Source organism: Mytilus galloprovincialis, chromosome 7 (assembly GCF_965363235.1).
Source record: "Mytilus galloprovincialis chromosome 7, xbMytGall1.hap1.1, whole genome shotgun sequence".
NCBI classification, from domain to species: Eukaryota; Metazoa; Mollusca; class Bivalvia; order Mytilida; family Mytilidae; genus Mytilus; species Mytilus galloprovincialis.
The window spans coordinates 92,139,067-92,157,208 of NC_134844.1; the positions used below are offsets into that span (position 1 = coordinate 92,139,067).

General features: G+C 34.0%; 1 protein-coding gene across 1 annotated transcript in view; it reads right to left on the minus strand.

The window, feature by feature from the left end:
- Positions 1-1,862: 1,862 nt before the first annotated feature.
- Positions 1,863-18,142, minus strand: part of LOC143083988 (uncharacterized) — a 50,113-nt gene continuing 33,833 nt past the window's right edge. Inside the window, exons 5-10 of the mRNA XM_076260400.1 lie at positions 10,852-11,009; positions 9,225-10,457; positions 8,276-8,353; positions 5,514-5,594; positions 4,003-4,483; positions 1,863-2,234 (exon numbers count right to left, since the gene is read on the minus strand). Coding sequence (XP_076116515.1) covers positions 2,182-2,234; positions 4,003-4,483; positions 5,514-5,594; positions 8,276-8,353; positions 9,225-10,457; positions 10,852-11,009 — 2,084 coding nt within the window. The 3' untranslated portion in view covers positions 1,863-2,181. The remainder of the gene's footprint in view (positions 2,235-4,002; positions 4,484-5,513; positions 5,595-8,275; positions 8,354-9,224; positions 10,458-10,851; positions 11,010-18,142) is intronic.

Consider the following 18,142-nt stretch of genomic DNA (forward strand, 5'->3'; position numbering starts at 1 on the left):
TTGACGTATTTCGTATGGTGATGTATTTTCGTTTTTTGTGTCGTCATGTTTCTGTCTTGTTGATGTATTTCGTTTGTTGGTGTATTTTGGTTATTTGTGTCGTCAGGTTGCTGTCTAATTGTCATATTTCGTATGCTGATGTATTTTTGTTTTTTGTGTCGTCATGTTTCTGTCTTGTTGATGTATTTCGTTTGTTGGTGTATTTTGGTTATTTGTGTCGTCAGGTTGCTGTCTAATTGACGTATTTCGTATGCTGATGTATTTTTGTTATTTGTAACGTCATTTTTCTGTCTTGTTGACGTATTTCGTATGCTGATGTATTTTTGTTTTTGTGTCGTCATGTTTCTGTCTTGTTGATGTATTTCGTTTGTTGGTGTATTTTGGTTATTTGTGTCGTCAGGTTGCTGTCTTATTGACGTATTTCGTATGCTGATGTATTTTTGTTATTTGTAACGTCATGTTTCTGTCTTGTTGATGTATTTCGTTTGTTGGTGTATTTTGGTTATTTGTGTCGTCAGGTCGCTGTCTAATTGACGTATTTCGTATGGTGATGTATTTTCGTTTTTTGTGTCGTCATGTTTCTGTCTTGTTGATGTATTTCGTTTGTTGGTGTACTTTGGTTATTTGTGTCGTCAGGTTGCTGTCTAATTGTCATATTTCGTATGCTGAAGTATTTTTGTTTTTTGTGTCGTCATGTTTCTGTCTTGATGTATTTCGTTTGTTGGTGTATTTTGGTTATTTGTGTCGTCAGGTTGCTGTCTAATTGACGTATTTCGTATGCTGATGTATTTTTGTTATTTGTAACGTCATTTTTCTGTCTAGTTGACCTTTTCGTATGTTGATGTATTTTGTTGCTTTTTTTGTGTCGTCAGGTTGATGTCAAATTGACGTATATCGTATTTTGATGTATTTTTGTTCTTTGTGTCGTCAGGGTTCTGTCGCATTGACTTATTTCTTTTGTCGATGTATGTTGGTTATGTGTAGTCAGGTTGCTGTCTAAATGACCTTTTCGTATGAATATAGCGATAAAAGCCATTGCTATTGATAGTGCTGAAACGATTTTATTTTTTTTCAGAAATGGACAAAAATACACAGCTTTATTCAGAATGTCATACCGATGAAGATCACCTAAAAATATTTGGAAAAATCAGAACTATGGATTTCAATATGGGACAATATCCCTAATGCGCCTTGAAATGAGGAAAAGTCACGTGTAAACAAAAAATCTCTGTGTAGTGATATTTGACACATTTCTATGATAAACAAATGACTGAGCTGGACCATTTGTGTTAATGTAGAAAGTAAGGGTACACAGAATAAATGTGTAAAAACTATGGAGCCATCAAATGTGTTCAAAGTATTAAATTTTTAAAGAACTTATTGTGTCAAAAATGGGATTTTTTACCATGAGGAGCCACATCCCAAAAGGATACTTGGGGTTTGCTAATTTACGGAAAAATGAATCACACTTCGTACCCCGAAAATTTAACCACATATTAAAAAATGTTTCAGCTTCGAAACAAGTCATCATACATATACAAGTTTATGATATGGGCTGAGCAACAGAAGAAAACGTTACCATTACCGCCTATGTAGAAACAATTGCGCATATTGCCCCATATATGTAAAAAAAATCTGGGATAGACATATAACAAAACAATATTCCAGCCATAAAGGGGTGCCTAGATAATAAAGCTGTGAATATATATATAGCATCAACACCTGATGCCTTATGGACAAATATTTCTGATATCTTTCTCATGAAAAACAAAAGAGAAAATGCTTTCCTGTTTTGTCTTATGTTTCTCATGGCACTATACAAGTTTTCTTGATTTCACTGTAAGAATACTTATAGATACAAGTTTATAAAGATTCACACATATTTATTAAAGTATGTACATAGCGATTATATGAGTAGTATGTTATTAGCAATATTAATATTACAGTATTTGCTGCATGTGAATATTTTTGAAAAAAAACCAGTTATTATAGTCACATATTGGTCAAATCTTTAACATTAGTCCAATATTTTCCACTTGGTTCACATTCTTCATCTTGCTGTCTATAGTTTTATGAATAGATAGTTTCAACCTGAATTTGACAGATTTATGTTTCTATTATAGATGATCGACTTCAAATCTGTTACTTTGGTAGACTGTGTACTTCTTATGATATGTTTCTCTATTGTGGTTGAACATTGATGTAGTGCTCAATTTCAACTTCAATCGTCATCCCTAAAATAAAACAAGAGTGCACACACTGAAATGTCTCGCCTTCTTTACTTATCATTGATATTATGTTGATACTCCTAAATATAAAGCTTTATTATGACTGTCACATAAACATGAATCATGAAAATGAGGTCAAGGTCAGTTGAACCATATGCCAGGCAGACATGTACAGCTAACAATGCTTCCATACAACAAACATGACAAATATAGTTGAGCCTATTGCTTTAGTTTAAGAAAATAGACCAAAACACAAAAACTTAACACTGAGCAATGAACCGTGAAAACCAGGTAAAGGTCAAATAAAACCTGCACAACTGACATATTGATCATAAAATATTTCCATACACCAAATATAGTTGACCTATGACACCAAATATAGTTGACCTATGACATATAGTATAAGATAAAAAGACCAAATCTCAAAAACTTAACTTTGACCACTGAACCATGAAAATGAGGTCAAGGTCAGATGACATCTGCCCGCTAGACATGTACACCTTACAATCATTCCATACAACAAATATAGTAAACCTATTGCATAAAGTATGCAACAGACCAAAACACAAAAACTTAACTATAACCACTGAACCATGAAAATGAGGTCAAGGTCAGATGACATCTGCCCGCTAGACATGAACACCTTACAATCATTCCATACAACAAATATAGTAAACCTATTGCATAAAGTATGAGAAAAACAGACCAAAACACAAAAACTTAACTATAACCACTGAACCATGAAAATGAGGTCACGGTCAGATGACACCTGCCAGTTGGACATGTACACCTTCCAGTCCTTCCATACACCGAATATACTAGACCTATTGCTTATAGTATCTGAGATATGGACTTGACCACCAAAACTTAACCTTGTTCACTGATCCATCAAATGAGGTCGAGGTCAAGTGAAAACTGTCTGACGGGCATGACGACCTTGCAAGGTACGCACATACGAAATATAGTTATCCTATTACTTACAGTAAGAGAGAATTTAACATTACAAAAAATCTGAACTTTTTTTTCAAGTGGTCACTGAACCATGAAAATGAGGTCAAGGACAATGGACATGTGACTGACGGAAACTTCGTAACATGAGGCATCTATATACAAAATATGAAGCATCCAGATCTTCCACCTTCTAAAATATATAGCTTTTAAGAAGTGAGCTAACACCGCCGCCGCCGTAGCCGCGGCCGCCGCAGGATCACTATCCCTATGTCGAGCTTTCTGCAACAAAAGTTGCAGGCTCGACAATTATAAGCTACTAATTGAACGATTGTTGTTATCTAATGCCCAGTGGCATTTGTATAATGCACATTTACTGATTAGGACGAGAACAATTTACCAAAGTGCAATTGGTATGTCATTTAATAGGTGCTCCAGTTTTACTGCCGGTTTAAAGAAGACTAAACATGACAATATTTCTATTCCTGTGTTACCCTTGTTATAACTGTTTCAAATTATACTTCAAATATTTATCACTGGCAAAATCAGTAGGCGAAGCTAGAATGACTACTTATATCAGGTAACGGAACGCATAAAATATATTGCAACAGGGTCTTAGCAAATCTCAACTTTAAAATAAGTCTGCATACACTTATATTTTAACACAAACAAGTCTTCATTTACCCTTATTCTTTTACAAAAAAGTCTAGTAATGGTCATTGTCATTTCAAAATAGCCCAGATTATATTAATGAATATTAAACATTACAGGAAAAACGAAAAAGGCTAAGAAATACAAAAAAAGAAACGGTTATAAGTATATGCACCTGATATTTCATTTTCAATTGATTTCACTTCCTCTCTAGAAATAGTTTTAGCCAGAATTTCCATCAGACGATCTGTATACAGCTTTGTTGGTGTGTTATGGCGATCAAATCTTTTTAAAAGGTCACTTGATATATTACTTAATTCATTGAAACGTATTTCGTCAAGTTTAAATATCTGAGGATGTAGTAATTCGTTTCTCGTAAGTCTTATGCGCTCAATATCATCTCCAATAGCTATGTCCGTATTCTTAAAATCTTGCCAACACCCTCCCCATGGCCCATGAGGATATTGTCGGTGGTTTGAATTACTTGGAACATGTTTATTAAGTTTCCTGTGTTCACTGTATAAGTATGTTATATCGCAATCACACCTTGGACGTAGATGTGGTTTATCTGGTTTTAATAGATCATATAAAACATCAGCAAAAATATTCAATGCTATCATTCCCATCTTTGTAAAATTAATTTCCTCTTCTGTGAACTGGAAAGAATATAAGAGTTAAGAATTGTAATGTAAAACAAGAACAAGATAATCTACAATAAGACTTCACATAAGTTTTGGCTGAATCAATTGACAGTTAACTTGGTCAAGTACTCACAGAAGTTTTAGCAAGAAAACAAAAACATAAACAGTTTATATTAATAAGTAAAACTAAGGAGCTGGCACCAAAGCCGAAACTAACTTTTGCTCAATTGGAGAAATCTGTGATTAAAGTTTCAAAATAATTATTGACAAAATCTTCCTGATAATAATTCAGAAATAGTTTGTTTTGGTATCAATGATAAGGAAACAGTGTCAAATTTATGTTTTTTTTTCTTACATAGGAAAACCATAATAATTAAACACATGTATCATTTATTGATATTTTTTAGCATCTGGTCTAACAATTTAAAACATTCATGATAATATGATTGCTTCAACTTAACTAACAGCAGTATGATGACTATCAAAGGTTCCACAAAGGCAAATGTTGAACCGAAAATAGTGCCATTATTTAATGAGAAAAAGGATTTATGTTGATGAAAAAAAAAGTAAAATCACAAAAATACTGAACTCAGAGGAAAATTCAATCGTAAAGTCCATAATCAAATGGCAAAATCAAATGACAAAACATATCAAAAACGAATGGACAACAACTGTAATATTCCTGACTTGGTACAGGCATTTTCAAATGTAGAAAATGGTGGATTGAACCTGGTTTTATAGACATGTAAGAATTCAGCAATTCTATTTCAAGCGTTTGAATTTACATTCTTAAATTAATTCACATTAATTTTTGTGGAAAGTCAACATTTGTTCAACTTTAACCATCGATAAAAGAACACTTACATTTATTTTTTTTAACAATTTTTTTCTTCTTCTATATATCATGTATATATCTAGTCATGATGGTCATTGTTCAATCCTTAATTTATTATGATATTGAATGGAAAAAAGAACTTCTCCTGTTTTATCCTTTCGATTAATAGGAAATGAATATAGCACAAAAATACAAGGTGATGTTACATACCTCTGCCGAAATGGCGGTTCCCGTTGCTCTTTCATTGACACTCGATAACACCCTCTCACCAGCTTGGACACGGACACATACCTCAAAATAAAAACAAGTATGTCATTCATTTTCAATTGAAAATAGTTGGTAATATTCATGAAAAGTTTACGCAGACAATTTGTCAATGTAGGTGGCACATATTCTTTTAATCTATTTTGATAAAGATAGGTTGAATAATCGACATAGCCAAGCATGCAAGTATGTCTTAATATAAAGATAGGTTGAATAATCGACAAAGCCAAGCATGCAAGTATGTCTTAAGATAAAGATAGGTTGAATAATCGACATAGCCAAGCATGCAAGTATGTCTTAAGATAAAGATAGGTTGAATAATCGACATAGCCAAGCATGCAAGTATGTCTTAAGATAAAGATAGGTTGAATAATCGACATAGCCAAGCATGCAAGTATGTCTTAAGATAAAGATAGGTTGAATAATCGACATAGCCAAGCATGCAAGTATGTCTTAAGATAAAGATAGGTTGAATAATCGACATAGCCAAGCATGCAAGTATGTCTTAAGATAAAGATAGGTTGAATAATCGACAAAGCCAAGCATGCAAGTATGTCTTAAGATAAAGATAGGTTAAATAATCGACATAGCCAAGCATGCAAGTATGTCTTAAGATAAAGATAGGTTGAATAATCGACATAGCCAAGCATGCAAGTATGTCTTAAGATAAAGATAGGTTGAATAATCGACATAGCCAAGCATGCAAGTATGTCTTATGATAAAGATAGGTTGAATAATCGACATAGCCAAGCATGCAAGTATGTCTTAAGATAAAGATAGGTTGAATAATCGACATAGCCAAGCATGCACGTATGTCTTAAGATAAAGATAGGTTGAATAATCGACATAGCCAAGCATGCACGTATGTCTTAAGATAAAGATAGGTTGAACAATCGACATAGCCAAGCATGCAAGTATGTCTTAAGATAAAGATAGGTTGAACAATCGACATAGCCAAGCATGCAAGTATGTCTTAAGATAAAGATAGGTTGAATAATCGACATAGCCAAGCATGCAAGTATGTCTTAAGATAAAGATAGGTTGAATAATCGACATAGCCAAGCATGCACGTATGTCTTAAGATAAAGATAGGTTGAATAATCGACATAGCCAAGCATGCACGTATGTCTTAAGATAAAGATAGGTTGAACAATCGACATAGCCAAGCATGCAAGTATGTCTTAAGATAAAGATAGGTTGAATAATCGACATAGCCAAGCATGCACGTATGTCTTAAGATAAAGATAGGTTGAATAATCGACATAGCCAAGCATGCAAGTATGTCTTAAGATAAAGATAGGTTGAACAATCGACATAGCCAAGCATGCAAGTATGTCTTAAGATAAAGATAGGTTGAATAATCGACATAGCCAAGCATGCAAGTATGTCTTAAGATAAAGATAGGTTGAATAATCGACATAGCCAAGCATGCACATATGTCTTAAGATAAAGATAGGTTGAACAATCGACATAGCCAAGCATGCAAGTATGTCTTAAGATAAAGATAGGTTGAACAATCGACATAGCCAAACATGCAAGTATGTCTTAAGATAAAGATAGGTTGAATAATCGACATAGCCAAGCATGCAAGTATGTCTTAAGATAAAGATAGGTTGAACAATCGACATAGCCAAGCATGCAAGTATGTCTTAAGATAAAGATAGGTTGAACAATCGACATAGCCAAGCATGCAAGTATGTCTTAAGATAAAGATAGGTTGAACAATCGACATAGCCAAGCATGCAAGTATGTCTTAAGATAAAGATAAGTTGAATAATCGACATAGCCAAGCATGCAAGTATGTCTTAAGATAAAGATACGTTGAATAATCGACATAGCCAAGCATGCAAGTATGTCTTAAGATAAAGATAGGTTGAATAATCGACATAGCCAAGCATGCAAGTATGTCTTAAGATAAAGATAGGTTGAATAATCGACATAGCCAAGCATGCACGTATGTCTTAAGATAAAGATAGGTTGAATAATCGACATAGCCAAGCATGCACGTATGTCTTAAGATAAAGATAGGTTGAATAATCGACATAGCCAAGCATGCAAGTATGTCTTATGGCTATGTATGCATATTAGTAAAACAAGTTAGATTTCTCTTCAGAGATGAGTTACCTCATAAAACTGGAAATTAGTGTACAATTTGGAGTTTAGTATGGGGTTCATTATCACTGAACCAGTATATATTTGTTTAGGGGCCAGTTGAAGGACGTCTCCGGGTGCGAGAATTTCTCGTTGCATTGAAGACCTGTTGGTGACCTTCTGCTGTTGTCTGCTCTATGGTCGGGTTGTTGTCTCTTTGGCACATTCCCCATTTCCATCCCAATTTTATTCCTATAAGTTTCATACAACTCAAGGAAATGTTTGGTTTTTTTTACATTCAGGGACGAAGGTAAAAGTCGCAAAATCATAGAAATAGCCTACTCGGTCAGTAATTCTAAAATGCTAAAATGTGTAAAATGCTCAGTTAAGAGTATCATGATTTTATAACATGAATTGTCTCAATAGTTTGCATTTTGATGGAATGAACTATTACAAAGCATATAGTGTCAATCCAAAGACAATTGCTCGATTTGACGAATGCATGACATTTTCTCAAGAATTTGTTTTAAGTAAAATAAGTAATTGACATTGCACTTTATGTAATACTTACTACTAGTTATACAAATATGCTCTACAATAAAATAAAAGATTGTTACCTTGGTGGATTGAACTGTAGTTTCGGTTTGACTTGAGCTTTCGATTTGAAGATTAGATCTGGGATCATTTTCAGAACTCTGTGACAATAAAAAATAATTTTTAAACAAAAGTTAATAACCACTATCGGTTGACCACTACTACCTTATATTTAATTAAAACATCACTCTACTTAAATCTATGAATTATTAATGAAAATAATCATAAATTTTATGTGGTGAGAGCAAAGCTTTAACCCAATATAGAATTTACTTAACCCATATATATCGAAATCTAACATGACGTCCATTATACGCTTTGAGTACACACCCCTGGTAAAATATGAATATATTGTTCGGGCGGTTCTGATTGTACTCCCACGTCATATGTTTTTTTGTGTGACATGCAAGTAATTAAGCTATCATTTAAAATCACAATAACCTATCTAAATACGTTATTGTAATAGTTAAAGCATGCCACTAGTTCCATTTGCTCTGTTCTTTAACGTCTTAATAGTGCGTTATTTATGGGAATGGCATTTTTTCCTTCACCGAGAGCGCCTCCATCAAAATGAATGGCCATATTCGTCTTATTAGAATAGAAATAATTCATGGGGGCTTGCTTTTATACTGACTTTACCACGGGTTTGCCCTTTATGCTGATATTTCACTCTCACTGTAAAATATTCAGCATAAAGAGCCAATTAACCCGTGGTAAAATTAGTATAAATTCAAGCCCCTATGAATTATTTCTTAAATAACAAACAGTAACACACTGACCTGTTAAAGTGCAAATAATATTTTTATCACTCAATAACTATAACTTTAGTACCCAGGAGAAAAGCAAGGAAAACTTTCATAGGATATAGGTAGATTGAAGGACTGAAAGATAGTAACCAGTGTATAATATAATTACACATTTTCTATATAGAATACATATAACATGTAAAATATGAATAAACCTTTAACTTACATCAGATGTTTTATGTTGTAGATCTGACCATTCACCAGCGAATGTGTGTATAGTAGTACATGTCTCACAATAATATGTTTCTTCCTGATCTTCACTTAAATCAAATGATCCTGTCACACACTCTGGTTTTGTTTGGCCACATTCCCACTTCAACTCAAATCTTACATTGGACATCTTGAATCTTGTACTTATTAACTTGCTTATTTCCTCTGTCACAAAGTCTGCAATGTATTTGAACAAACCTCTTTCAACAGTGACTTGCTTCCCAAACTGCCAAATCTGAATTTGAATAATATTTGGACCTTTCATAATAAGTAATTTTCTCAATTTTGTTGTTTTCTGTAACTCAAAGACAGCTGAGCTTCTGAAAAGAGTAATTTGTCTTTTCTGTTCCTTAGTGACAACTTCTGCAACGTTATATTTCCTGCACAGTGACGCAATTAAATGATTCATTAAATGAGGTGGTAGAAACCTAAACACATAACACAACCAGGTAGACTTAGTACATATGTTTTCCGTCACATTAAACATTTTATATATATCACATTCGGGTTCTGATTTAATCATACAAGGTAGATAATAGAGAGGTTTGTCATCACCAGCATCTCTTTGAGTTTCCGATGTGTTAGGACGTATAATGATATCAAATTTCTCCATTACATTCAGGATATGATCCTTGTATTTGGAAAAAATGCTTTCACTTTTTCTAAATATGTCGTCTAAAACCTCGCTATGCAATTTGCCTCTACTATACAATTCTTTCCATTTGTTTTCATTTCTTATACTATTAGCACTAAATTTTTTGGCTGTGACAATACATCTAAAAACATCAGACAACCACTGTGTGTCTAAAATAATATAAGAAGGAAGATCATTGAAATAAACTAAGGCTCTGATCTCATGGTGAAATTCCAGGAACAATTTTAGTTCTTCATCATTGAGTGGCTGAGGTGTATCAATAGCAATATTCTGAATTTCTTGAAAGGAAATAATAGGTAACACCTTCTTCTTTTCTTGAAGTCGTTTTTCAAGCTGGATAAATTTTAAAGGATAATCTGTATTCCATGTTCTCATTGTTCTTGCTAAACGTAGGATGTTTTCTCGTATTTGCTGGAATACACTGGGATCATCTTCTGTATTGGAAATGAAGTATGTTTGCCTGATATGTGTTAGTTCATCGTCTGAGATATTCTCTGCATACTTTGAAATATTTTTGCTGCATGCATCATCAATCTAAATAAAATAAAAATTGTCCTCTTATCTTTGTACATGCATGATGGGTTTATTGTACTATATCATATTTCAGAAATTGTTGAAAGATCTTTTGTAAACTATTAAAACGAATTGCTTTTCCTATAAACACTTTTAACCTTACAATGTGATAAAGCTTGCATTTATATATTGTCAATATATGTCATATGTGTTGGTCTGGTGAAACAGTAAAACAGGTATCTGTACAAATAAACACTTTGCTGTATGGGCTTTTCGCATTGTTGAAGGCTGTGCAGTGATATACACTTGTTAATTTCTGTGTCATTTGGTCTCTTTTGGAGAGTTGTCTCATTGGCAAACATACCACATCTTCTTTTTTATAAAAACATCTGACAACATTTGTAATTTCCAATACCTTTTCTACATCACAGATCAAGGCATCTTTCCAAGTGCCAACAATAACTATCGGTGGATCAAGATCATCTGATTTTCTCTTTTTGACATCAGATTTATTTCTGTCCTCTTCCAATCTACTGTAACAGTGTATTGAATCCATCCATAATTGGAATAAATCTACAAAGAAATGTGTAAAACATGTATAGAGAATTCATATCATCATTCATTTAAGAAATGACTGTAATATTTTTTTCTGTCTATGAAGAAATAACATAAAAAATTTGGTGCACACTGAATAACATGCGTGGCGGGTTATTTAACAGTGTGCACCACATTTTTTATGTTATTTTGATTAGACAGAAAAAATATTACAGTCATTTCTAATAATTTTATTCTAAATTCCATTTTAAACCGTAGAAAACCTTGAAAAAACGTTGATGACGTCACGGTCACATGACTAAATTAAGTCTATGGTCTGATAACAAAATAACGTCAGCCAATCAGAAGACGAGTTACCAGCAGATACAGTTTGTACCAGCAATGGAGGAACAAATTCACAAAAAAATTGTTATTACAAGATAACAAGTTGTCTGGCTCAAAAATAACATTTTATTTTCGACTTTTATAATGGACTGTGTCAATCATTTTCTTCTATTAATTGATTATTCACCTTTTTATTTACTGTTTCTATTTAACTGTATCATCAAAATCATTGCCAAAGAAATTATTTCAGATGTAATTTAAATGCATTGTTATATCATGGGAAGGAGGATTTCTTATCGTCGAGTTGCAAGTTGCGAGTTAAGATAGTCGAGTTGCGAGTTACAAAAGTCTAGTTGCGAGTTACAAAAGTCGAGTTGCAAGTTAAGAAAGTCGAGTTGCGAGTTACGAAAGTAGAGTTGCGAGTTCAGAAAGCCGAGTTGTGAGTTAAGAAAGTCGAGTTGCGAGTTACAAAAGTCGAGTTACGAGTTAAGAAAGTCGAGTTGCGAGTTACAAAAGTCGAGTTGCGAGTTAAGAAAGTCGAGTTGCGAGTTAAGAAATTCGAGTTGCGAGTTACGAAAGTCGAGTTGCGAGTTAAAAAAGTCGAGTTGCGAGTTACAAAAGTCGAGTTGCGAGTTACAAAAGTCGAGTTGCGAGTTACAAAAGTCTAGTTGGGAGTTACGAAAGTCGAGTTGCGAGTTACAAAAATATTTTTGAGGATTGATTCACATTTGATAAACAAAGCATGCGTGTGTTAGTAATAAATTTGTCCTGGAAAAATATGTCTGGGCGGACAAATATTGCTATAGTATAAAGAGTCCATGGTTACAGAATTTACTAGTTATTTAGTCCGATGTTAGTAATTATATATATATCCCCAGACTAATTTTCCTAGGTAATCATGTCCTATAAAATCCTATAATAAATTTAATTACATTTAAACCATGGAAATATATATGTTATGTTTTAGTAATGTTTAAGAGTTGCATAGTTATATTTTTGATAAAATTTATGTCCCCAGACTAATTTTCCTATGGAATCATGTCCATGTCATTAATAGTCTTAGGTTAAAATGTCAATGCCCTTAATTTTAAAAGGTGAATATGAATGTAATATGTTTTGATATTGTTAAAGACAAAACGAAAGAGTTGTGTATCAATCTGTTTAAGAAAATTTGTCTCCAGACTAATTTTCCTAGGAAATCATGTCCATGTCATTAACAATTCTAGGTTTAAATAGCCAAGCCCTTAGTTTTAAAGGTAACTATAAATGTAATATGTTTTAATATTGTTAAATAGTTGTGTATCAATTTTTTAAATAAATTTTATGTCCCCAGACTAATTTTCCTATGAAATCATCCCCCGCCACATTATGTATGTATGTGCCTGTCCTAAGTCAGGAGCCTGTAATTCAGTGGTGGTCGTCTGTTCATGTGTTACATATTTGTTTTTCGTTCATTTTTTTTTATGTAAATAAGACCGTTAGTTTTCTCGTTTGATTTGTTTTTATATAACATTGCCTTTCGGGGTCTTTTATAGCTGACTATGGGGTATGGTCTTTGCTCATTTATGAAGGCCGTACGGTGACCTACAGTTGTTAATTTCTGTGTCATTTTGGTTTCTTGTGGACAGTTGTCTCATTGACAATCATACCACATCTTCTTTTTCATATAATACGAATAACGTCGTTTATTTAGACCAAATTTATAATGACACTGAACAATATTGAAAGCAAATGGCAAATGGCACGCAATAAATCGGGCCTTCTTTATATACTAGCAGTTCGGATTCAGACGTACGAGTAACACACGACTGTTGTGCGACAGTCGTTCGACAGTGGCAAGACAGTGACACGACAGTAACACGCATATTTCCATGACATGAAAATCTGAAAAATAGACCCAACAACTCACGATTGTCGTACGACAGTCGCACGACTTTCACAAGACTCACTTGCGACAAACCCACGACAGTATAATTACAATTCTTTTTTCTTGTACTGTACCCATCGTGGAACCATCGTAGACATGTCGTAGCTGATGTGACCTCTCGAAATATTTTTTTGACATTTGATTTTGCACGACAACTTTTTTATTGATCTTCCACGACAAAAAATCGTACGATCTGTTGTGATCGGGGCTTTACATTTCGAACATCTCTATGGACGTCATGGCAGTATGGCTGTTACGTCCTGCATCGGGTGTTATTACCATAGTATCACCCTTAGTTTCCCGAATATGGAACAATCCAAGTTGAATTCTTAGAAAACTAACGGAAACCGTTTTACTAATTAATTCATAATTGACAATCAAACGTGTGAACACTATATAATTTTAAACCTAAGTGACTCAGTTTTATAAATTACCCAATACCCAGGAGGAATACTTTAAAAAAATCTTATTCACGATGTAGCACTAAACATTTTAAATTTTCCAATTAAACCTTACCTGTAAAATGGCGCAAATGTAGTTTTTACAATAGTATCTTTGATGGCTACATGTATAGACCAAAGAATAAAATCGGGGAATGAGTCAAAGAGACAGCAACCCAACCAAAATATGCAATTCAACCGAAGGCCATTTGGTCTTCAACACAGCGAGAAATCACACACCTAGAGGGAGCCCCAAGCAGGCCCCGAAACACAGTGTTATATATTGTTAGATCAAGAATATTTACGCCATTCTATGCTCCTAAATATAAAGATGAACCAAAAACCAAAATAAAAAAAAATATACAAGAGCAACAAAGGCTAAAGGTTCCTGACTTAGGTCAGACACAAAAATGCAGCGGGTTTAAACTTGTTTTATGCACGCACATCATTTCCCCTGTATCTCTAGCCAATGTAGACATATATAATTTTAACGTCCACAATTTTTTGTGTCACTGCCAAAAAATAAATTTTGCGGTCCCTAACGATTATTGCCAGGCTCGGCAACTCGACTTTCGTAACTTGCAACTCTACTTTCGTAACTCGCAACTCGACTATCTTAACTCGCAACTCGACTTTCGTAACTCGCAACTCGACTTTCGTAACTCGCAACTCGGCTTTCGTAACTCGCAACTCGACTTTCTTAACTCGCAACTCGACTTTCTTAACTCGCAACTCTACTTTCTTAACTCGCAACTCGACTTTTTTTAACTCGCAACTCGACTTTCGTAACTTGCAACTCGACTTTCTTAACTCGCAACTCGACTTTCGTAACTCGCAACTCGACTTTCTTAACTCGCAACTCGACTTTCGTACCTCGCATCTCGACTTTTGTAACTTGCAACTCGATACTCGACAACAAGTGAATCTCCATGGGAAGCAAGTTATGTATACTGTCTCTATTTGAAAATGTCTTAATTCTGTTTGAGCTTGTCTTACTAATTTTGTGCGTGCTTTTCTAGATAAAAATGATTAACCTTCATAAGGAATGCTCAAATTCAAAGATTCGAAAGCCAAATGTATAAGACCTCAACACGTTCAGAGCTGTATAACCAAAAGGCATATACTTATTAGAAAATTTCATCTAAAGTCAACTTAGACTGATGGAATTGGAACCTTAATTATCTCTTAATTTATCAAAATTGAGGAAATTCTCAGTCAGCCTTTAAATTCACACATAAAAAACAAATCCCAGTTTTATGGTTTTTCAGCACTCGAAATTATTTAATTCGTAAATAAGTCATGAATTGGAGGTTTAATACCTTACTCTGAGAAAACCTAATAAGCAATATCTATGGCATTTGTTGGTAAAAGGTTTTATTTTACCTTGACCTAATTTTCAAGTTTGTTTCTAAGAAACTATAAGCAACAAATCAACTATATTTTGTGTATCCAATGATTGTAAGGTGCATATGTATTTTGGTTTAGTTTATCTGACTTTGGCTTCATGTTCTTTAATTATGTTGAGTTATTGTGATAGTAAAACTATATATTCAGATATTTAGGACTATCAACATAAAATCAATGAACATGCGAGACATTTCAGCGTGTTCACTCTTGTTATATCTGTTGTGTATCCCCTTCCTGTTTGCTAACAGTTTATCATTTTACAACACTCATTGTACAATGAAATTTGTAAAAGTTTTCTTGGCTTTTTTTAAGGGAATGATAATTTATATTTGGTGTGCAGCTTCAGTATGTTGAGTTGTAAAATATTTCCATACAACAAATACAGATGACATATTGCATATAGTATTAGACATTTGCGGAAACTCTCATACACCTACGATTGGGATTACAATTACACTTACAGGTAGCATTTAAATCATGGGTCATCTCAAAGTGAAAACATATAATACCGTTCCAAAACTAGATCCAACTCGTACGACTTTTTTCAATTTTTGAACATTGGGGTTTTACAAATTGTATCTAGGATATGTTGTTATCAAGGTTGTGCTTAATTTAAAGGTACGGACAGAGACCGGAGTATGATAGAATGGTAAAATATAAAAAAAAAAACAATTGTCATTGCCTAGGTTGGGACAACTAGAAATTTATTTCAGCAAGACTTAGGAAAGGGCGATCAACTAAGAAGCACAATGACATTATTAAATGTGTATAAAATTGAGAAAGGAAATGGTAAATGTGTCAAAGCGACAATAACCCGACCACAGAGCAGACAACAGCCGAAGGCCACCAACGGGTCTTCAATGTAGCGAGAATTCCCGCACCCGTAGGTGTCCTTCAGCTGGCCCCTAAAAAATATGTATACTAGTACAGTGATAATGGACGTCATACTAAACTCCGAATTATACACAAGAAAATAAAATTAAAAAACATACAAGACTAACAAAGGCCAGAGGCTCCTGACTTAGGACAGGCGCAAAATTACGGCGGGGTTAAACATGTTTATGGGATCTCAACCCTCCCCCTGTACCTCTAGCCAATGTAGAAAAGTAAACGCATAACAATAGGCACATTAAAATGCATATATAGTTACATTTTCTTTTTTTTAAGAACATGATGGTTAGTTTATGTACATTGTAGGTGTGAAGAAGATATTAATGCTTCTTTATTTTATCATTGTACGTGCTCTTTATTTTTATTTTATGAATTAGACCAACTCTTTAATTTTTCTACCGTTTTAGAACTAAAAAAAAAAATACCACGAAAAAATAACACCCAGTGGCGGACCCAGGATGAGGGTTCCGGTGGTTGGAACCCATCCTTTTTTTTGGACGACAAATGCATTTAAATGGGGGTATAAGGTTAACACTCCTCTGAACACTAGGTTGGGAACCTTCTTGAAAATGGCTGGATCCGCCCTTGACACTGTTATCAATGAATATTTTTAAGTAGAATATATAATTCAAAATGTTCAGAGCTATGTTCAAATGTAAAAAAGATGAACTCAAATAATTGAAATTTTAATTTTCAACTTAGTCAAGGTTAATGACGTGTCTGGGTCTGTGACGCTGCATGTAATTGATTGAGTTGAATTATCCGAACTCAGAAGTAAAAATATATCATTGCCTTCCATCAAGCCAAGAGAATATTGACGATTTTTTTTTTCTAGAGTGAGTCTTGAAAATGAAAAATAACCAAACAGCAAGTTGCTCCACGGTAGATGTAGAAATCACCTTCACGCTTCGACGCTATTAATTATAACGATTTGTACATGAGTCCCCTCAATGGAGCAAAAAAAAACTTTTATAAAATTTACCCAAGGTAGTTTTGAGGGATGAACGGACAGACGGGCCAATAGAGACGAGTGGTTACAAAACCTGTCATAGCTTTTAAACGACACAGGAAAAAAAACTGCAAGGTCTTGCGTTGGTTTTTTTTTTTTGTAGTACAATTTTTATAGATATTTTGTGATCATTTTAGTATACGATGTAGATAATTCTTTTCCATATTAACAAGCGTGGCTCTAGATTTTTGACACATTATAAAGTAAAGGTTGATCACGCCAATTAAAAAAAACACAAATTCATTGGAATTTCTTGCGTCATCTAATACAGTGATTCGAATGCACTGTAGGTTGTAACCATATGCGTATGTCGTCGAAAAGACCAATTTACAATAAAAAAAAATCATTTGGTTTTACTATATATCTCTATTATTTATATATTTACTTTGAGATGACCCTTTGTTTTCGTCAAATGTAATCGTAAGTCTAAAGTGTAATCCTAGGTATAGACGTAGTTTCCGCAAATGTCTAATATAAAACTAGAGGCTCTCAAGAGCCTGTATCGCTCACCTGATTCTATTTGTGTTTTTAAAATTATATAAAACTAGAGGCTCTCAAGAGCCTGTATCGCTCACCTGATTCTACTTGGGTTTTTGAAATCATATGAAAAAATATAAAATTTGGCTAAAAGTGACAACACAACCTCATTGATAAGGAAAGGAACATGTTTAATTTCATTCAAAAGTCCCCCACTGGCGGCCATCTTGGATGGCGGATCGGCTACAAAGTAACAACACTTGGTCAGCACCTCATAAGGAACATTCATGCCATGTTTGGTTTTATTCCATTCAGTGGTTCTCTAAAAGAAGTCATTTGTATGCATTTCCCATAGGGTCCTATGTTAAACTAAGTCCCCTGCTGGCGGCCATCTTGGATGGTGGATCTGCTACAAAGTAACAACACTTGGTCAGCACCTCATAAGGAACATTCATGCAATGTTTAGTTTTATTCCATTCAGTGGTTCTCTAAAAGAAGTCATTTGTATGCATTTCCAATAGGGTCCTATGTTAAACTAAGTCCCTGCTGGCGGCCATCTTGGATAATGGATCGGCTACAAAGTAACAACACTTGGTCAGCACCACATTAGGAACATTCATGCCATGTTTGATTTCATTCCATTCAGTGGTTCTCTAAAAGAAGTCATTTGTATGCA